Source organism: Polypterus senegalus, chromosome 7 (genome assembly GCF_016835505.1).
Source record: "Polypterus senegalus isolate Bchr_013 chromosome 7, ASM1683550v1, whole genome shotgun sequence".
NCBI lineage: Eukaryota > Metazoa > Chordata > Cladistia > Polypteriformes > Polypteridae > Polypterus > Polypterus senegalus.
Genome location: NC_053160.1, coordinates 12,320,763 through 12,343,501, shown reverse-complemented (window position 1 = coordinate 12,343,501; position 22,739 = coordinate 12,320,763). Strand labels below are relative to the sequence as shown.

The 22,739-nt window shown below is 41.8% G+C and overlaps 1 protein-coding gene across 1 annotated transcript in view; it reads left to right on the top strand.

Moving 5' to 3' along the window:
* Positions 1 to 22,739, top strand: part of chrna8 (cholinergic receptor, nicotinic, alpha 8) — a 451,499-nt gene that overhangs the window by 129,813 nt on the left and 298,947 nt on the right. The window contains exon 2 of the mRNA XM_039758229.1: positions 10,949 to 11,088. Coding sequence (XP_039614163.1) covers positions 10,949 to 11,088 — 140 coding nt within the window. The remainder of the gene's footprint in view (positions 1 to 10,948; positions 11,089 to 22,739) is intronic.

Here is a 22,739-nt window from a genome sequence, read left to right as displayed (position 1 = left end):
AGGTATGTGTCCAGAATTTTATTCTCTCATCTCCATAACATTACTTGCCTCTGTCCATTTCTGTCCTTGTCTGATGCTCAGACTCTGGTTCATTGTTTCCTAATGTCTCGTATTGATTACTGTAATTCTCTCTTCATCTGCCTCCTTGCAAAATCTATACAGAGGCTACAGCACATTCAGAACTCTGCAGCCACACAAAGCGTTCTGCTCACATCTCCCCTGTGCTCTTCCATCTTCACTGGTTACCGGTTCCATCAAGTATTAAAAATCAAGATTCTGCTTCTCAACTTCAAAGCCCTACATAACCTTGCCCACCTCTACCTCACTCAGCTCCTAGCTCCTTACACTCCTTGTCGCTCTCTCAGGTCCTCGAGCAGTAATCTCCTTACTGTCCTATACACCAGACTCCTCCCTGGCCCCTTATGGCCCTTCAACTCTGGAACTCTCTTCCTCAGTCTCTCCAAGATTGATCCTCTTTCCATCCATCCATTATCCAACCCGCTATATCCTAACTACATGGGGGACCGGCAAACAAACCCCGGGCAGGGCACACACACACATACACCCACTAGGAACAATTTAGAATCACCAATGCACCTAACCTGCATGTCTTTGGACTGTGGGAGGAAACCATGCAAACTACACGCAGGAAGGACACCGTGACGCAGGAAGGACACCGTGACGCCCTGCTCCTCTTTCTCCACCTCTAAATCTCAACTGAAAACTTTCCTCTTCTATTAACTTTTGTCTTCTGTGTAATTTTTTTTTTTTTTTAAACTCTGTATGTAAAGTGACCTTGGGTTTGTGAAAGGCGCTCTGTAATTGCAAATTATTATTATTATCATTATTATTATCGGCCCCTACCATTCGACATTGCACCTCCTACTCCACATTCGGCTCCTGGCTGCAGCGATACCCTTTTCGATATGACATCCTTCCGACGGGGAAAGGTATCACTAATCAAACTTGCTGGGATGCCCATTCATCCCAGGAACCATCGGTCCCAGCCACTGCTACTGACAGTATGCAGCCATGAGCATGAGCCCATGTTCCAATTGGAAAAAACACAAAAGAAATTGAACCAATTGTATCTCAAGTCATCTTGGATAAAGGTGTTAGCCAAAAAAGTAAATCAATGTACGTTCAATCCTGATCAATTACTCATTGTGTGACTTTGACAGAATCAGTTCACCTGCAACAGAAATAAAAGTAACATGGGCTTGTCACAAAGGTCAAATACCACATTAGGATTTATTAAAGTGTTGGGATTTAATAACCTAAAAATGCCCTTATCCTCAGGAATGGATAAAAGATAATATACAGTTTCATTCATACCTAATAAAACAGACCAAGATAAAAAAAAAAAAAATGATATTGGAATTATACAGGTTAGAGCTCATTAAGCTTTATGTAATTCAGGGCTCCGTGAATTTCCTTTGAGGCTAACAGCAATAAAGATGTGTGTCAGTACCCAGCCAGTGTTATGAGTGTATGTGCGTTCAGGGCTGGATGGAAAATTAATTTCATTAACTTAAAACAATACAACCTGCGTAATGAGTACCATTAATGCTACTAATTGAGGAGTGTCAGTTCTGTTATACTGTATACGGCTTTGATTTGACTTGATTGAAGTATTCATTATTTAATGATCAGAATACAGCATATAAAATACTCACTCATCAGTAATACATTACAGTAGGAACCAAATTAAACAGAATGGAGCCAGTCTCTGTCACTTATTAATTTATGGGTGGGTGCTGAATAGACAACATCTCCATCAAAACTAAAGAAATTAACGGACAGATAAAAAAAAAAAGAAATTCATTTTGTATGGCTGTAAAACTTCTTCAGTCCCAGCTGATGTGCTCTTAAGATGCATAGAAATTATAATTCTGCCTATCCTTCAAATCCTGGTGAGAGTCTCATTATATGCCATTTAAAGACTGGAAATTGTTGTGGAATCTCTCTGGTGAGGAATTGGTAAAGGAGAGGGCTCAGCACACAGCCCTGCGGTACCCTAGTGTTTCTAATAAAGAGTAGTGCTTACCCATGTGCACAGTTTGTGGACTGTCAGTGAGAAAATCTAAAATCCACAGGTTACACAGGTGTGACTTAAGTTGTGAGTTGCAAACGTGAAGGCAATGAGCTGGCTGTGGTTTGAACGCCTTCCACATCCCCCATCCAGCCCAGATCTATCACCATGAGCCTAGCCCATCTTTGGTCCTCTGAAAGAGACTCTGCGTGGTTGCAGGTTCACCGAGGTGACCGAGGTTAAGGAAGCAATTATTTTATTTGCATTTGTACACACTTTTTCGAATTCATTATTTTGTAAGATTTTTGAGACCCTGACAACCCCCCAACTGCGCTGTGCACCGAAACTCTGTTAACGCAGGCAGAGATTGCTTGTCTGCTGCTGGCGCAAATGCAAATTCACAGGCTTGCCACATTACTCGTCTGTCGCCTTATGATTCATATGGAGAACATTTTAAAACCGACTCCCGACTCAGCTGTGGGCTCACTCTCTGTCTCCTCTCTTGTGTTGGATGTTCATCTACTCTTTTAATCTGAGAAGGGAGCAAATCAGCGTCATTGCATCCGGACTGGGTTTTTGTGTGTGCGGAAGAGACAGCTCCCAATTGGATAACTTTAAAATAACAATAAAGCTGCCAATAAGAAACCTGAACTCACCACCTTCACTCTTGTGCAAGTCTGTGACCCACACGTCACAATGTTACTTTTCTTAATTATTTACATCTTTCCTTTAATTATGTGTATACTTTCATTTCTACATATCCATGATTGTGTTTTGTTCCATGTGTTTGGTGAGTGGTTCCCAAAGTGGCGGGCCCACCTGTCCATCATCAGCCCTATAAAGTTCCCTGCGGTTCATTGAATGCACTTGTGATGTTGGTGAGTCCTAGTGTCTATTGCCTCAACAAATAAAGTGATGGTGGCATTAAACAACAGAAATGTAGGAAATGGCCCTCTGTTGGTCTGGCTAAATCCAAAGTGAGATGCCACCTTCTGGGGATGCCTGGCTTTATAGGACATGGCCTGGAAGGAGTTAGTTTGTTGTCACTGGACATCTTGTCGGATCTGTGGAGGTAGAAGCAGGTGATTATGTTAGCAATAGCGCCCCCCTCTTGTCCTTGAGTGGTATTACATATCTCTGATGAGCCCGGAAAATTGATCCTCCGAAATACATGTGTCACCATCCATCCATTTTCCAACCCGTTGAATACGAACACAGGGTCTTGGGGGTCTGCTGGAGCCAATCCCAGCCAACACAGGGACCATTCCCGGACAAGGCGCCAACCCACTGCAGGACACCCACACACCAAGCACACACTAGGGACAATTTAGAATCGCCAATCCACCTAACCTGCATGTCTTTGGACTGTGGGAGGAAACCCATGCAGACACAAGGAGAACATGCAAACTCCACGCAGGGAGGACCCGGGAAGTGAACCCAGGTCTCCTTACTGTGAGGCAGCAACACTACCACTGCACCACCCTACATGTGTCACAATTTATTTTATTTAATTATAGTGCAAAAAAGAAAATCTAAAGTTGCCAGCTACAAAATGTGTTTTGTGATGTGAATGGAGAAAAATGTTTTTCATTTTTGAGTTGAGCACAGAAAAACATTAAAAAAAACCCATACGAAATAATCAAAACTATGCTTTTAAAATATACCTATCTGTTTGGAGCTGGTACATCAGATTTACTCCAGGCATTTTGGTTTCAAATTTGAGAGTACAGGTATAAACCTAATTCGGTAAATCTTGTTTGTTCTGAATGTGTGTGAGTGTGCCATGTGATTGGACTGACATTCTAGCAAGGACTATTGCAATGCTTTTGAGTTCATTGAGTAAGAAGCTACTCGAAGAAGAAGGCCCAGGAGTTACTACATGGGGAGTATATTTGTATGGGTTCTTTCTGGGTTAATATGGGGAACATGTCCACTAACTTTGGGTATCTATCTATCTATCTATCTATCTGTTCCCTCAAAATGGAGGAGGAGAATTCACTGGAGGTCTCAACCCACACTGCTGAAAGCTACCCTCCTTCCAGGTTGTACCGGATTTCAATGACACATCCATTGGAAGTTGACATTCACTTGTGGACCAATTTCTGAGGAGAACAGAACTCTGCACCTCTGTAGTTATTTTGTTTTTTAATTAATTAATTTTTTTATTTTATTTATTTATATTTTTTATGGCATACTGCCAGTCCTTGTTCAAGCACATCAGACATGAAATTGTGATGGGTGTCTGGTCACACTTATAGGTAACTTACACTAGACACAGTTAAAATATCCGACTACGCCACCCGGTTTATATTAAGAGACTGAGAACGCCTAAGATTTACAGATAACGGCACACAGGTTTCTTTAAACTGGGCGGTGAGTAAACACACAACGAAATACACGGCAGCAACTTAAGGAAAAGCAACAGCAACTTGTATTACGCAAGACTAAATAAAGTACAGCAAAAAGATAACAAGAATCTAACAATAACAGGAAGGAAAACCCTGTTTTAAAATGAAAACCACACCGTCCACACTCTACATGTCCGTTAAAAACATAAAGTGGTGGTGCAGAGCCCAGTTTGCATGCTGTGTTACCCCAACAATTAATCGTTCAACTGTACATGGATGCACTCTGTTCACCAAACTGGTGAATTCCTGTTCTCGTGGAGTAAGCGTACTCTCTTTTTTTTCCCACATTGGGCTTCTTTTTTTTTTAAATGTATTTTTATTAAAACCATATAACATTCCATATAATCAAGACAAACTTAACAAAACTAAAATCAAATCAACCCTCACCCATGAGAAAGAAAGGAAGGACAACAACCAGAGCAAAACTGTGAAGAGTAGTAAAGAGAGAATGGAGTCTTTCTCCCTGATATAAGTGCTTATTCTAAAATGTTATTGATTGGATCCCGCCAGGTTTTTAAAATGTTTCGAACAGATCCTCTAAGTGAGAATTCGATTTTTTCCAATTTCAAATAGTATATAGTGTAACATCAGTTCCTCACTGACTTAAAATATGTGGGTTGGGATTATTCCAGCTGATCAAGATTAGTCTACGTGCTAGTAGTGAGGTAAAGTGGTGGTGGCTCTGAGGCTAAGGATCTGTGCTGGTATCCAGAAGGTTGCCGGTTCGAATCCCCGTCACTGCCAAAAAAGAGATCCTACTTTGTTTGGGACCTTGAGCAAGGCCCTTAACCTGCAATTGCTCCAGGGGTGCTGTACAATGGCTGACCCTGCACTCTGACCCCAAGGGGTATGTGAACACTAACAAATTCCTAATACACGAAATTGTATAAAGCAACAAAAAAAACAAAGTCAATTACAGTTTGCTTGTCTTTCTCCACTTCAAGTCCATCTGGGAGTCCACAGCTGTTAGTGGATTAGGAGGGATTGGGACACCAAGGTTCTCTGAGAGGCATTTAAAGATTTTGGTCCAGAATGTTGTTAATTTAGTGAAGGCTCAAAACATGTGGCCTAGTGAGGCAGGAGCTCGACTGCAACGTTTGCAGTTTGGATCTTGCCCTGGAAACATTTTAGACAGTTTTCAAATGCACTCGATATATCATTATAAGTTGAGTAACTGTATGCTTTGTGCATATGGAGCTCAAGTGAATTCTGTGCATTGCTACCTTCCATTCCTTTTCTGAGATGTTGAGTGAGAGACCCTTTTCCCACTGTACTACTGAGTCTTAGAAAGGAAGGGTCTTTAAAATGTTTTTATATATTACAGAGAATTAGATTTTTTCCAATTTCAGATAATATATAACATCAGTTACCCAGTGACTTAAAAAAGGTGAGTTAGCATTCTTCCAGTTGAGAGAGATAAGCCTACGTGCCAATAGTGTAGTAAAGGCCTTACAGTTTGTTTGTCCTTCTCCACTTTAAGCACATCTGGGAGTCCACCAAACACAGCTGTTAGTGGACTATGAGTGATTGTGACACCAAGGCTTTCTGATTGGCATTTAAAATTTTTTGTCCAGAATGTTGTTAATTTGGTGCAGGCCCAACACGTGTAGCCCAGTGAGGCTGGGGCTCGATTTCTTGGATCGTAGGTTGGCTCTTGCCCTGAAAACACTGGGCTTCATGTGTTGCTACAATGACCTAGGCGCCCCTCGCTTCTCATCCACCAGCTTCACTCGGTTCTTTCGTGAGTCTTCCATCTCTCGCTGGACCTACGACCAGCATCTCTCTGGTGGAACCATCTCTTCCTCCCTGTAGGTAGGTGTCAGTGTCCGTGTACCTCGTGTCTTGCCAGCCACGTGCCCTTGTCTGCCATCGAGCACCCTGTGCGAGTTGTCTTAACAGTGTTCTCAGTGGGCCGCCCCGCACTTTATGCCCTTTACTGCCCAGAAGCATAAATCTGCTTCAGTCCCTGCGTGGATGAACATGATGATGAATTAAACAATGGCACATATCAATTTCCTGAGCTTGACAAATAATGTAAACACAGGTTAAACAAAAAGTTATTGTTGCCAACTATCAAGGAGTACACATCCAAATCGTATTATGGGATTTCATCTACTGTTGAATTCTGCTCTGTACTTGTAATATTTCTATTAATATTCATATTGTTTTGAGGATTATTTGTGTTCGTTCTGTGTGTTGTATTGTATTTACCCCCTTTTTTTTGACACCCACTGCACGTCTGTTTTGTCTTGGTAGATCTCCATATGACTCTGCTTTCCCTGTTTGTATTATTAATGTGTAGCCTTTGCCAAAATGCCTCAAATATATATATCCTCTTTAATAAAAGCCTTATGTGCGTCCAGGTGTCCGTGTGTGTCTTCTGGTGAAGTGCGCATGCGTGGGGTCACACGGCACGTGTTCAGTCTCTTCCTGTGCATTTCCTGTGCAGACACACGCATAGGCGCATGAGAGACAGACACGCACACACAGGCGCGTGCACGACAGACACGCACACACACACACACAGGCGCCCACGCGACACACACGCGCCGGTGGGACGCACACACACACAGGCGCACGCGGGACGCACACACACACAGGCGCACGCGGGACGCACCACACACACACACAGGCGCACGCGGGACGCACACACACACACAGGTGTGCGCGTGCATTGTTGCAGTGTTACTTTTCTTGGTTGTTTAATAATTTTTCAAATGTTCATTTTTTTCCCTGTGCTTAAAACTCATTAAAAAAGGTGTTTAGCGAGCGGGTCATAAGGCTATAGCGCGAACTCTTCCAGTCCTAAGGGTTCATTTATACTTCACGCGACGCGACGCATGCTGCAGCGGACGCTCCTGCTACGCAAGCGTTGAAGTGTTTACGTAAATCTGGAGGAGTCCACCAGGTGGCAGTGCGAGATATTATCACGGTGAGAACATGTTTGGCTTCTCTGTGTTGTGAATTGCCTAAAACACCTATTAAATTCCGATAACACCTTACCGCAATATCTGTGAAAAGGATGTTTATTGATTAAATCCATCAATCCAGGGATGTGTCCATTCCAACAAGCATTGGGCACGACTGAGAAACAATCCCTGGACGAGGTCTCCGCTCATCGCAAGGTGAATACAAGCACACACATACACTAGCGTCATTTTAGCGGCACCAAATCCCCAAATCTGCATATCTTTGGAAGGAAACCGGAGCACAGTGTGGAATACAAGCAGGAAATACCAGCAACGTAACTCCCTGTGAGACAGCAGTGCTATTGCCGCCATCCGTGACACCCCATGTGTGTAATTATTAACAGTATTCATTATTTAAATGAAATTATATGTAAAATGTAACATACACACTTTAATGCATTTCATCATGAAAGTGATATCAAGTATGAATCTAAAGATTCTAAATGTGCAGAGAGTTGGAATATCATACATTTAATTTGTTCTGTGTGGTGATCTTTTGCTGCTTGCCGCAGCTGTCAGGTCCAAGAAGCTCGTAGCGATTAAAAACTGGGATGACGTTTACGACGGTCTGCTTTAATGATAAAGTAAACTACGAGGTTAAAGTGGACAATTCGAGATTAAAGCGAAATTTCCACTTTAATCACAAAATACGTGTCCTTTATTTTTTTCTCAGTGGTTCAAATATAACGCTATACATTATGTTGCTGTTGTTAAGTTGCAAAAATAAAAAAATTAAAAAGACAACACAAAAGATGGTATGTGAGACTTTTAAAATGTATCGTGTCATTACATTCGGGAACTATCTACATGTGACAGAAAGCCTCTATGCCGATCCTACGGGATGGATGCTTCGATGTGGTGAAGCAAAATGCCGACATACAAATGCATTTGTGGTGCTTTTATATTCAAGCGTCGCATATTCCCGATCGTAATGACACGATACATTTTAAAAGTCTCAGTGCCGTCTATTTTTTTTTTTGTAACTTCACATCGGCAACATAATGTATAGCTGTATTTGAGCCACTGAGAAAAAAATAAAAGACACGGTGAAAACGTGTATTTTGTGATTAAAGTGGAAATTTCGGCTTTAATCTCGAAATGTCCACTTTAACCTCGTAGTTTACTTTATTATTAAAGCAGACCATCGTAAACGTCATCCCAGTTTTTAATCGCTACGAGCTTCTTGGACCTGACAGCAGGTAAAGTAAAAAAATAAAAAATAGACGGCACAAAAGATAGTATGTGAGACTTTTAAAATGTATCGTGTCATTACGATCGGGAATATGCGACGCTTGAATATAAAAGCACCACGAATGCATCTGTATGTCGGCATTTTGCTTCAACACTTTGAACCATTCATCAAAGCAAAACGCGCACATCGATCCCCGAAGGATCTCCATAGAGGCTTGCTGTCACATGTAGATAGTAAACAGAGACTCTGACGTCACGTTCCGACTTTTAGCATACAGCGCCCCGACTTTTGCTGGTACTGCAACTCGCGCACGCGTCGCGATAATTTCTGAGGACCTGCTCAGAGGACGCGTGAAATGAACGCTGGGAACGCGTGGCAGCCATGATGCGGACGCGTACGCGTACGCGTTCTGAGCGTGAAGTATAAATGAGCCCTCAGTTTTCTCAGTTGTTCAAGGTTTTCTTAGTGTTATTCAATGTTTTTACATTTAGTTTACTATTACGCTGTGCATTCAGTGGTATAATTAACTATATTTGTGCTTAAAAACATAAAAAAAATATATATTTGCATACAGTTCATACGGTCTGGAATGGATTAATTGTATTTACATACAATCCTATGGGGGGAAATTACTTCGGTTCACGACCAAATCGGGTTACATCCAGAGTTTTGGAACGAATTATGGTCGTGAGCCGAGGTTCCACTGTATTACTGTCAGACAAAATTACAGGCATTTTAAGGAAATACAAACCAGTGTTACTGAGAGAGAAATTTAAAGGCACACAATACAATGACACATATTACAGCTACATACAAGGTCCTTGCCATTTAATATAGACTGTTCATACTAATGTTTATGCACTACTGTTCTAGCGCCCGTTATTGTAACGGCCTTAATGTCTAGTATATATATATATATATTTTTATCAAACCTATAGTTTTCTGGTTGGAACAAAAGCCAGCAGCCACAGGTGGTCTCCAGGACTGACGTTGAGAACCCTTGGTCTAGATTGCGTGCCAGGTACAGATTCTGGTTATTTTTGAGGTACCCCCTCATATGCTGATTAGAACCCAATGCCCCCAGACGTGTTTATTTTCAAGCCAGGTAAATACCAACATTTTCCAAGGAAGGAGGCAGTTCTGTTCTCACAATATTGAACTGTATGTATGTTTCAGCAGCTCAAACTTCAAAGCAGATGACTCTTTTGCAAGACTGGTAAATATCGGCGTCCTGTAGACAGCCATCCCAATAACTTGTAACACAATTACTCAGGAAATTTGTCTTTCTACTTATCACCTCAATCCCAGTAATAGGTGTCTATTGCCCGTTCATCTACTGGCTTCTATATTTAATATTTCTGGTTACATCTTGCCTGAAGAAGGGGCCTGAGTTGTCTCGAAAGCTTGCATATTGTTCAGTTAGCTAATATAAGGTGTCATTTTGCTTGACATCTCACTACATCCATAATGTCAACACGGTACAACACCCTCGTGTTTCTTTCCCTAAGAGAAACAAGAAACCACACAGTGTACAAAAATGTTCCCCTATGACAAAATTAAACAAGGACTTGAGCCCTCAATCGTGGCCCTGTTTTCTCATTTCACACTAGTTACTAGGGTGTTGTTAGCCGTTATGGACGTAGTTAGAAGTTAAGCAGAATGGCCCCTTTTATTAGCTAGCTAAAAAGATTACAATATGCCAGCTTTCGAGGCAACTCAGGCCCCTTCTTCAGGTGAGATGGAATACAGAAACTGGAGTTCCCTATGTTTATACAGACACCAGGACAGAGACAGCACTGGAAAACCTTTAAGTGGGACATCTTAGATGTATTATAAGTGTGTATGGTTGGATTCCTTATCATGATGCCTTTCGGGATAAGATTTTCCTTTTTACATTTCATTAAGAAGGAGATGTCCCTGTCCATGAGTGCCAGTTTCTTCCACCAGGTCTTCAGTTCCATGTAATAGCGGTAAATATCGGTGTCTTGTATGTCTGTAGGACTAGGGTGTTGTACCGTGTTAGTCATTATGGGTATAATGTGAAGTCAAGCAAAATGACCCCCTTCATTGGCTAACTAGAAAGATTACAATATGCCAGCTTTCAAGGGAAGAGGCCTTTTAGTTTTAGATCTGCACTCACTAAGTGGCGCTTTACTGTATTCAGCTTGGCACTGTGTGAAAGAAAGGAATGAAAAATGACCCAATAGATAATGACTACACGATATTAAGGAGGCAACATTTTAAATCATGTTTAATGTACTTTGGCTTCCAAAGTAAAATAATTGTAAACTGCCATTATTCTCATTAGAAAATTCTGAGATTTTGTTTTTCTTTTTTTTCCATATAGAGAGTCACCAGGGTGAATACCAAAGGAAATTATACAAAGAACTGATGAAGAACTACAATCGCCTGGAGCGTCCAGTAATGAACGACTCACAGCCGCTGCAGGTGGAACTGGGGATGACTTTGCTGCAAATCATTGATGTGGTGAGACCTGGCTTTTTAAACATTTTACAGCTGATTTGACACAACCTTCAGCTCTGCCATTCAAGATGTTGGTAAAAGAAAATTTCAGATTGTTCACGTTTTATTAGGATGTTGGAAATATGACACCTGTGAAATATTTGTGATGCTTTTTACTCACTGCTAGTGAAGATGAAAGCTCAGTATGGTGGACCCTATCCAGTCTTGCATTGTATGGATAAAGTCATATTAAAGAGTTGCAATGGTATGTCATGTTCATAGAGAGTGACAGCAAAAGAATAGATAGATAGATAGATAGATAGATAGATAGATAGATAGATAGATAGATAGATAGATAGATAGATAGGAAAGGCACTATATGATTGATAGATAGATAGATAGATAGATAGATAGATAGATAGGAAAGGCACTATATGATTGATAGATAGATAGATAGATAGATAGATAGATAGATAGATAGATAGATAGATAGATAGATAGATAGATAGATAGATAGATAGATAGATAGATACCACACCTAACCTAGCCCAACATACCCGAATAATCAATTACACCTTCCTTAATTAAATCAGAGTAAAAAGACACAGCAAAGTTCCTGATCTTCTCCGTGGTGTGCAGCTCGCGACCTTCAGCGTCCTGCAGCATGTGGATCCCTTTACTCTCGGCCTCTTTCTTTTCCAGATTAAAGAAAAATTTAGTAGGCGCGTCCAAGTGATTTAAAGTTTGAAAACGCGAGCGCACTATGGCACCTTGGGCACGAAGCTCCAGGAGTTCAGCAAGGGATTGTTTTTTGGACTTTAAAACAGCAAGCGTTTCTTCACTAAAGTAGTCCTGTAAAACACTGTGCAAATTTGTGATGTCCTCCTCCAAGCTCTTCATTTCGTGAAGACACCGCCTGGTCACATGCTGAGTGTACTGCTGGCAAAAAACTTTAATCTGCACCCTCGACACATCCCACCATTGCCGAAGAGATGGGAATCTGGACTTGGTTTGAGTCCACTGCAGCCAGAAAAACTCAAAACACTTGAGGAAATGAGAATCCTCTAACAGGGAGACATTAAAGTGCCAAAGAGATTGAGAGGGTTTTTTAGGGACAGAGACATTCATTCCCACCAGAGAGTGATCGGAGAATCCGACTGGGCAGATATAAGCCTTAGTAACCGTATTCAGCAGGTGCCTCAGACAGTAAAAACGGTCCAAACGCGCCATCGAAATGCACCCACCGCCCCCCTTTACCCAGGTGTACTGTCTATCTGACGGAAATTTACTTCTCCAGACGTCCACCAGGTCCAAGTGGTCTAACAAGGAGTGTAAAACACGGACAGACGCTGGGTGAGGCTCAGCACCATTACGGTCCAGTAAGTTATTCTCCGTACAATTAAAATCTCCTCCGACCAACAGGATCTCCCCATTAACAAAGGTCTCCAGCACCTTCCTCAGAGCTTTAAAAAACAAAGTCTCTCACCTCCATTTGTTGGAGCGTAAGTGTTAATAAACACCAGATCTTGGCTCTTATCCTTCACCTGAACTACCAGGAGGCGCCCAGCCACCACCTCACTAATGTTAGTGATTTGTAAATTTGACGTGTTAGAGAACAGTATGGCCACCCCAGCACTGACGTGTGAGCCATGACTCAGGACAGCCTGACCCCCACTCACGTAACCAGTCCAGCTGATTTCTAACATCAGAGTGAGTTTCCTGTAAGAAAGTGACCTGAAGAGCCTTTTGGTTTAAAAAGTCAAACAGAGCGGCCCTCTTTGCAGTCGCCCTACAGCCATTCACATTTAAACTCCCAATGTGTAAAGACTGCATTGATGATTCACAAATGGGAGTGAACAGTACTGCACAAGTCAACCAAAAATAAAGAAGTTTCAAAAACATATCCATTATTTCTGAAAAATGGACTTTCGCACCCTGCTAATCACATTTTTAAGACGGGTAGTTTCCTTTTGGTCCATTCCCAGACGTGCCGCTTTGCGCATCACCCTTTGAGCGGACACCACAAACAATGGAAGGTCAGGGAAGTGATCCTCCACTTTAACACCCCTCTTGCCTTCGATGAAGTCTAAAAACTTCCTAATACTTGCAGTGTTATACCCGCCACTGAGTCTGTATTGGGACGAGGTCGTACTCCTCACTGAGACGTCAGTGTCACCGCCTTCGTGCTCACGATCACTCAGGTCGCTGTGACAATCACTCTGACTTCTAAGAATCCTGCTAGATCCTTGCGATGGCTCGCCAGCCACGTGACTTTTCTTTGCAGATTTTTTAGTGTCTGATTTTTCTTTTCGTTTTCGAGTACGAACTGTAAAATCCTCCTCACACCCCCCACTCCTGCACTCTCCCTCTGATCGGTCTCGCCACTCACACCCGCTGCTGTTTCACTCCTCTGTCCTTCCACAGAGCTCATCTCAGTGCGCTCAGTCAGGCGCCCGTCAGCACACGCCGGTGTTTCTGCGATCACGTCAGTAGCCATAGCTTCATTCACAGCGGGGCCGACGGGCGCGGCACTCTCTGTGCCGATCATCGCCGTCTTATCCCCTCCGCTACTGACCTCCGCAGTCTCCGGCTCATTTGTACTTAGTTCTCCTTCCACAGACTCGCACTGAGCACTTTGAACGGACTCGTTTACAACAGGATCGCTGGGCTCAGCCAACGCATTCCCTTCGGTAGTCAGCAGGCTCGCCTCAGGAGCGACTGCTAACACTACAGTGGGGTGCAAATCACTCACAACCTGTGCTCCGGCTACGAGCTCAGCTACCTCTGCAGTCTCCTCATCCTCCATACTGTCCACCTCCTCACCGCTTTCATACTCCGTCTCATCGCTTACTGAAGCAGGGGGAGCGCTTTGGCCCACCGGTAAAACGGTCTCATTTTTACATTGAGAGGCCTTGTGTCCGGCCCTCCCACAGTTAAAACACTTCATCGAGTCCGAAGTAACAAAAACCACATAATCACAGCCATCAACCTTGAATCTCAGAGCAACATTTATGTCCTCCTTCATGTTACAGTTTAACACCATAAAAACCTGCCTCCTAAATGAAACAACGTGTTTCAATTCTCTCATTTTACAGCCCAACGGAATCATCACTACATCTGATAAAACCTGGCCATAGCGGAGTTCCTGCACCAAAACATCATTCTTTAGGAACGGTGGGACATTTGAAATAATCTTTTTCGCAGGTGCTGACAGAGGTAAAACAGGAACCAAAGCGCCATTAATAATAATCCCTTCTTCTACAAGTTTATCAACCAGAGTTTCCTCTTTAAGAAATACCACTACGGCTTTATTCATTCTTGATGCTGAACGAACATTCTTAAAACCAACAACTTTACCGACAGCCATAACACACTCTTCAGCCGAAACGTGCGGCTCGACCAGTACTTTAGCCCCATGCCGGCGGGGAAAAATTTTCATAAAACCTAGTCATTAGACCAGGCGACGACCCTTTGGACGCGGCCATGGCTACACGCCAAAGCCGCGTCTTATTTGATAAAACCCCCTGATACAGAAAAATAAGAAAAAGAGTTAGAAATAAAGAAAAAACTTACAGAAGACAGAAAACACGTCCGACTTCCAACGCCACGACTCAGCCACGCCCACCCCAGACCACACTAATCGAAAGACCCACCGACAGCAAGACAGTAGCGATAGATAGATAGACAGATAGATAGATAGATAGATAGATGGGTATGAAAGGCACTATAAGATAGATGGATAGATAGATGTGTTAGGCACTATATGATAGATAGATAGATAGATAGATAGATAGATAGATAGATATAGATAGACATGAAAGGCACTATATGATAGATAGATAGATAGATAGATAGATAGATAGATAGATAGATAGATAGATAGATAGATAGATAGAAAGGCACTATTTGATAGAACAGAATTGTTTGTCCCCAGGGGGAAATTTGTCAAATGCCTTTTACAGAATAGATCACAAAGTGTTGCTGGTCTGCAGCTCTTCCATGATTAATAAGGCATGATTTAATTTTAATGGGCCCGTCCTGCAGTTTCAAAGACTTACAGTCTATTTGCAGACTGAGTGTTGGTTGAACATTCTGCCAACTGAATATCCATTTAGCAGATGGTGGCTGGAATGATTCTAAATAATATTGTCTTTGCTCATATAAAACCAAATGTAAATCTGAAGGAAAAAAGCCTGTCTTAATAAACTGTAAACTGGATTGCATAGTGGCTCGGGGGCACTCAGGTTGTGTGTAGGCGACAGCCCCTCTTTACTGACCCCATTGTGTTTTGTATGTATTGTGTAACATAAGAACAAAAGCAGTCTGAACATCGAAAACAGACTACTCTCTCACAGCTTGTTCAATCAGATAATGGCAAACTTATCTCAAAATCTCATCCCGATGCTTTGTAAAAGATGTCTCGGTTCCCACTTCTATCCACATTATAGTTATTCTCTAGGAGAAAATTAGCAGTTTATTAGACTTGTCTCATTTTGCCACACATGGGTGAATTAGGGTGGTACACTGTATATGCTGAGCTGCAATTATTCATAGTGATAAAAGAAATGTCTCTAGACTGCGGATGTTATCCTTCTTTTGTATATGATGCCTGATGCAAACCCCACTCCTTATCTCTCCTTTGATGATCTCGTGATTGGAAAGACATGCTGTATTCTTTGCCTTTGTGTAAATCTCACGCATTTTTGTTTTATTTTAGAATTATGGTAAGTGAGTTTTATCGTTGCATTTAATGAATGTTGCTGAGCTATAGAGAGTAGCAAAATATAATTATGAATGGTTGGTTAAATAAACCTGTCTTTTTATAATGGATTACATGTTGGAAAAAGAATTTAAATTAAAAGCTGTAGTTCTCACATTTCTTATTATTTGTGTGATGTAACCATCACACAACCGTAATCTTAACTGTAATGTAAAAGGGTGGAGCTCTGGAGGTCTACAGCTAGATTCTATTGGTGCCCATTGAAGTCATTAAAATAAGTGTCTGTGTAGCTGCCTGGTTTCTAAGACTCATTCCAACAGATGGCACATCACAGACATTACCACTGTTTTATGAATCCCATGCCAAATGGCTTATAGCAGAGACACATGTATTGCAATTGACATTCTAAAAGCTGACATATCACAAACATTAACACTGCTTTAACAAATCCCATAATAAATATCATATAACAGAGACATATACATTGCATTTGTCATTCCAACAGATGGTTCATCACAAATACTAACACTGCTTTTACAAATTTCATATGAAGTGGCTTATAATAGAGTCATATGAATGAGGATGGATGGGTAACTTACAGCGAAATGTGCACTAAGCGTTTCATTCCACAAACCCCAGGAACATCCGTGTTACATTTTACAAGTTCGAGGCGGTTTCAGAAGCCAGATGAAGATTTCTGTGGCATTCGATAGATAGAGCCCCGCAGAAGATGGGGGGCCAGGGGTTGGATCGGTCATTCAACTATGGAAGAGTGACTGCAGCTTATAGCCGAGGAGGGTACTTTCAGTAATTTTTACTTTACAGAACACTTCTCATTGCCATTCACAGGAAGACGATTCTTCGGAAGGTATGGTTGTGGATCACCAATTGTTAAACAAGCCTGCTTGCTATTGGGCTTAACTCCCATTTTGTGTGTTCATCTTGACCTTTCTGTCTTGTTTCTTGTGCTATCCTTGATGTTGTTGCACTCAAGTGACAGCAGTTAGGTTTAGCTAGCGCATTATCTTAACTTATCACGTTTTCCTCCTTCTACTTATTCTTCTTCTCCTACGACTACTTTGATTATTATTATCGTTCCTAATATCTTGCTCAATTCACTCATGAAATCGAGTTCATCCTTTGAGCTTAGGGCTACCATGAGGATGTGATTGTTTATTCAATGGATAAAGTCCTCAGTATAGGAGCAGTGCCAAGCAGGATGATCTTCTGGATCTCTTGTATCCTGATATTACCAGGAATTTTGATGGTGTAGTTTTCCATCCCTTCCTTGTCCAACCCAAGAGTACCTATTGCCACTGGTAATATTTCTGGTTTTTATACCTCACAGTTTCTCGATTTTAATTTGTAGGTCTTTGGAGAGAGTTTCTGTAGTTTTTAAGGAGGTGTTTCTTTTAGTGGGGACAGACATGTTGATGAGCAGACAAGATCTCTCCTTTTATGGGTTTGATAGTCTTGATTTCTTTATGAGTTTGTATTGGCATATCCCATAATATAGTCACCCCATGATTTTATCTTAGAGTTCTTAGACAGCCTGAGTTCATAACATTTGCTTTTGACTCGGATGTTATAGTGTTTGCATATTGACCCATGGAGGTGTGCTGCTGCTTTATTATGTCTTTTTATGGATTCTGTTTTGGCCGATACTGAGCAGCCAGATGCTAGACGGTCTATTCTCTCTACTTGCTTGTAGCATATCCTAAACCAGGGGTCCCCATCTCTGGTCCTGGAGGGCCATACTGGCTGCAGGTTTTCATTCTAACCCTTTTCTTAATTACTGACCTGTTGTTGCTCCTAATTACTGTAACTTCTTTTGAATTCATTGTATCTAACTTTCTCTTGAAGACTCAGACCTCTTAATTTTTCTTTTTCCTTAATTAGCAGCCAAACAATAATGAGATACAAAATGAGCCAAAACAACTGGTGTCCATCATACAATATCTGCAAATAAAGAAAGAATTTTCATCTGCTCAGGTCCACAAAAAATTTCACCAGTGCTCTTAGAAAAGAAAAAATCAACAATTTCGGAAACGTGCGCAACGAGAGCAGGAACAAGTCATGGAATTAAAGAATGGTTTTAATTAACGACAAGAATCAGAGCCTAATTAAGCAACTAGCTGGAGTGAACTTGGTTGGAGTTTGAGGCCCTGACTTAGCTGGTCTTCTGTTGGCTCAATCATTTCACATTTCATTTCTGCTTGGGTGCAATTTAAGGAAAGACATGAAGCAATGCAGAGGAACAAATCTTAAAAAAGCAAGTCAATTAAAATGAATTCAAAAGCAGGTAATTAGCAGCAAAAACAGGTCACTAATTAAGAAAAGGGTTAGAATGAAAACCTGCAGCCAGTGGGACCCTCCAGGACTAGAGTTGGGGATCCCTGTCCCACACAATGGGTTGGTGCCGTCTTTCAAGGTCTTGTTTTGGTAAAAGTTGGTCTGGATGCATTGGTCTTGAGCAGCAATGATGAGCCCTTCAGTTTCTGACCTGCTGTCTTTTATGCCGACGGCTTGTTTGTGGTTGGTCCACGTCTTTGTCAGTTATTCATTTTGGATACTGTCCACGTAAGGGTTTTTCTTGCCATTTGCTCTTTAATTGTTGTAGGGCATGATGTTTGGCTTCCATTTTTGTTGTTTGAGCATAGTTAATAATTGGCTCATTTTTCACTATTTGGATCTCTTTTCTGAATCTGGTAGCTTCATGGTGTACTGATGATGTTTTCTTAGTTCTTTTATGGTCTCTAGCTATCTTAAGGACGCTGTCTTCTTTGTTTTCAAGATGTATATCCAGACCAATTGTTTTTATATTATATGTAGTCTCAGTTTGGGTAAGGTTTCTTCCACCAGTCAGTTTTTCAGTTGGGGTGATGCCCGTCTCCCAGATGGAAACAAAGATTGCTTGCAATGCCAGGAGGACAGCTTTACCACCAGCCTTGTCATCCCTATTTGGAAAGGGAAGGGTGATTGCCTGGATTGTGGCAACTAAAGGGGGATAACACTACTCTCAGTGCCGGGTAAGATCTTTGCCAGAGTCGTTCTCAATAGGATCCGTGATCACTTGCTCACCCACCAGAGATTGGAGCAGTCTGGTTTTACACCTAAGAAGCATACTATTGACCGCATCCTGGCACTGAGGGTTCTCATTGAGCACAAACACAAATATAGGTAAAATGTCTTTTTAGCCTTTGTCAATTTTCGTAAAGCATTTGACTCAGTAGTTCGGGCTGCCCTGTGGGACATCCTGAGACTTTGCAGGATCCCCTTAAAGTTGCTGGATATCATGGCTGGCCTGTACACTGGTACTGTGAGTGCTGTGCAGAGTGGAGGAAGAACCTCTGTATTTTTTCCAGTTGATTCTGGGGTTTGTCAGTGGTGTGTTCAGTGCTGGCATGGACTGGGTGTTGAGGCATGGTTGTGGGGTCCAGCGGCTGTGGGGCATCTGTTGGTGAAAAAAGATTCACTGATCTTGACTTTGCTGATGATGCTGTGATGTTTGCAGTGTCAATGGAGGCTCTGATCGGGGTGTTTGAGAGATTGAGCGAGGAGTCTGTGTGTCTGGGCTTGCGAGTGTCCTGACAAAAACCAACATCCAGGCCTTTAATGACCTCTTGGGCATGGCCATCATCAGTGTGTCTGTCTGTGGAAAGAGTGTCGAACTTGTTGAGAGGTTTGCTTGCCTCTGCAGTGAAATTCATGTCTTTGGTGACTCTTCCTATGAAGTCAGTAGATGGATTGGGAGAGCATGGGGGGTCTTGAAGTCGCTGGAAAGGAGCGTGTGGCGCTCCCAGTATCTTTGCAAAAGGGCGAAGGTCCAAGTCTTTAGAGCATTGTTGCTTTCCATTTGGCTACATGGTTGCAACACATGGATGCTATCCCGTGACCTGAGATGAAGAGTGGACTTCCTCAGTACTGTGTCTCTTCGGAGAATCCTTGGTTACCGCTGGTTTGACTTTGTGTTGCTCGTGGAGTCCAGAATGAGGCACATTACCTGCATTGTAAGGGAGCATCTTGCCTGTCTTGTACGCATAGTCACTTTTGTTCAGAAGAGAGGATAGTGGAGCAAGAGTAATGCAAATAGAAGAGGTGAGAAAGAGTCCCCCTGAAAGATTTCACTTTTGGAAGTTGGTTGAGTTGGAGGGTTATCTTTCAATTTTGTCATATTGGTTCTGATAAAGGCTATCATGATCGATGAAAAGTTGTTGGTTTCTAAGCAATTTTATTATCCATGTTTGAAGAAAAACAGAGTCGAATGATTTCTTATACTCAATCAAAGCTGTTGTAAGGTTCTTATTACCGATCTCCTCCATTATGGCTCTGTTTATCAGCAGTCGTAGTTCTCTTTCCTGCAGCCTTATTCGTTCTACCGGTAGAAAATTATTATCTTGTTATCTATTATTAGCTTGTTGGTTCTAGCTGTTAATATCGATGTTAAGATTTCATACTGTACATCGTAGGAAGACATGTGATTGGCTGGTAGTTTTTGGAGTTGTAAGCTTCCTTATTTTTGGAGTGTAGATAGATAGATAGATAGATAGATAGATAGATAGATAGATACTTTATTAATCCTAAGGGGAAATTCACATAATCCAGCAGCAGTATACTGATACAAAGAAACAATATTAAATTAAATAGTAATAAAAATGAAAAAAAAAATAAAATTAATGTTGGGCTTTCCTCCGAGTTTTCTATGATCTTGTTGTATACATAGGTCAGGCCTTCATGTAGTGCTGGCAGCACCAGAAGTTGGTAATACCATCAGTCCCTGGGGCCTTCCAGTTGCTTGATTTCTTGATCACCATTGTTGTCTCTTCTGTGGTTATTTATTTACTCTTGTCTAGGTGTTTGTTGGTTTTTTATCCTCTGTTTGCTTTATCCACTCATCGTTTTTGTTATGATGTTTTTCCTTTTCCCAGAAGTTGCCCCAGAAATATTCTTTCTCTTTTTTTTCCCGCAAATTTCGACGTGCTTCATTCCTATTTATCAGTAGGACTTCTTGGTGTTTTCCTAGATCGGTGGAAGAACTTTTGTCTCTTTTCATATCGGCTAATTTTCTGTGATTTAGCTTGCAGCTGTTGTTTAAGCTTTTCGATGTTAGCCTGTATATGATTCTTGTTTTTGACGCTGAGTTTTTTTCATGAGGATTCTTCTTTCCCTCTCCTTCACATTGTTTCCTTTATTCATTTTGGAGAGTGTTAAAATGTCTCCTCATATCTTCTGGATTCCTTTTTCAATTCATTTTTTCCATTGTGTATGATGTGTCCCTTCTTACTAGATTTTATGACCAAGCTGTCACTGACTGCAGTGGCACCCTAACCCTAACCACCACATGACAAACCACCACAAGATCTTAGATTAGAACCCAAGTGCAGCCATGCAACAACTCAGCACCACACTAGTTCAGAATGAATGAACCAATGTGAGTTTTTTTATGGTGGCTGCTGTGCCAATTTTGCCATCAACCCCCAGGTATTTCCCTGCAGGCTAGAGGGCCTACTTGCAGGGCTGGATGCAGATTAACGTCATACCCAGGGCAGAGCAATTGCAGGTTAAGGGCCTTGCTCAAGGGCCCAACGAAGTAGAGTCATTTCTGGCATTTACAGGATATGAACCAGCAACCTTCCGATTTACCAGTGCAGATCTCTAGCCTCAGAGCCACCGCTCTACCCTAATGAAACAAATGAGGATGTCTAGAAATTGGGATTGACTGGGGTGGAGGTTCAGGACCGAGCTGAATGTAGAAGGCTGGTCAAGCACGTCGCCCCCACACAGAAGTGGGAAAAGATGAAGAGGAAGAAGAAGAAGATCTGCTTATGCCATCTATTACACCATGTTGTGATATTAGAGAAGTAACACTGTATACTGTAATACAAGTAAATCATGCAGAAAACTACAAAAAGAGTTAATAATAATACTAACTAGCCAACCCGCGGCGTACCATACACCGCATAATCAGGCCGTTTTTTTTAATGATTTTTAAGCACAGGGAGAAAATTAACATTTGAAAAATCGGTAATGTAATAAATCAGCAAGAAATGCAACATTATAACAATGCACGGAACGAACCAACACACAATCGTCCGTGACTGAAAACTGGCGGGCCAATCTTGTTGATGTGAGCGAAGGTAATGTAGACGTGTGCCTTCTGTTCTGACAGATGCGTTGACGATGTATTGCTGGAAGAGTTTGCCACTGGAATGCAAGACACTAAATGAAGATCTCATGGCAAGCCTGAAAGCATAAAATTGGAGCTGTGTGACTCGTGTTCTTTTCGCGGTTTGCTTTTACTCAACATGGGTTAATTGCATGTGCTAGCCTGGATCTCCGAAAGGGAATAGCAGTGGAAAAACCATGGGGTCACAGTTCATATTGAGAACAGAGATACGCTTGCAAGCATCTCCACTTGGATATATGCAAATGTCGCGTTGTGCAGGAGGTTCCCTGTCTTCACCTACAAAGCAGCAACATCAGTTTGACACGACGGGGCGTTATACCTTCTCATATCCAGACCTGGATTTTCTATGAACACCATTAGTACAGCAGTAACAGAGTAACCGTGAGTGATAATGTCATGCATTTGCATGTAAGACTTTGCGAAGGGAGTAACCTGGCGTATCATGTTGTCTAGTTGAAGCAACAAAAAGACACTGCAAGCGCTATTACATTCCTTTTGCAAACGTTGACTGGTAGCCTCAGCAGAATCGAAGATATATAGCTGACCGTATTGTGGTGACGTGGCAGGATTGTTATATAAAGGAGAGACCTGGTGATAAATTTGACCGTGGATTCTGAAAGCATACGGTCCTTGTCCAGATGGTTGAGCGATGTGTGCGCCCATTGACGCAAAAGCTAAAGCAGAGTTGTATTCCCTGATATGATCACAGTAATTTCGGGACAGCGGGTTCTTGCTAGTCAAGAGGTCTTACAATAAAAGAGGGGGCTT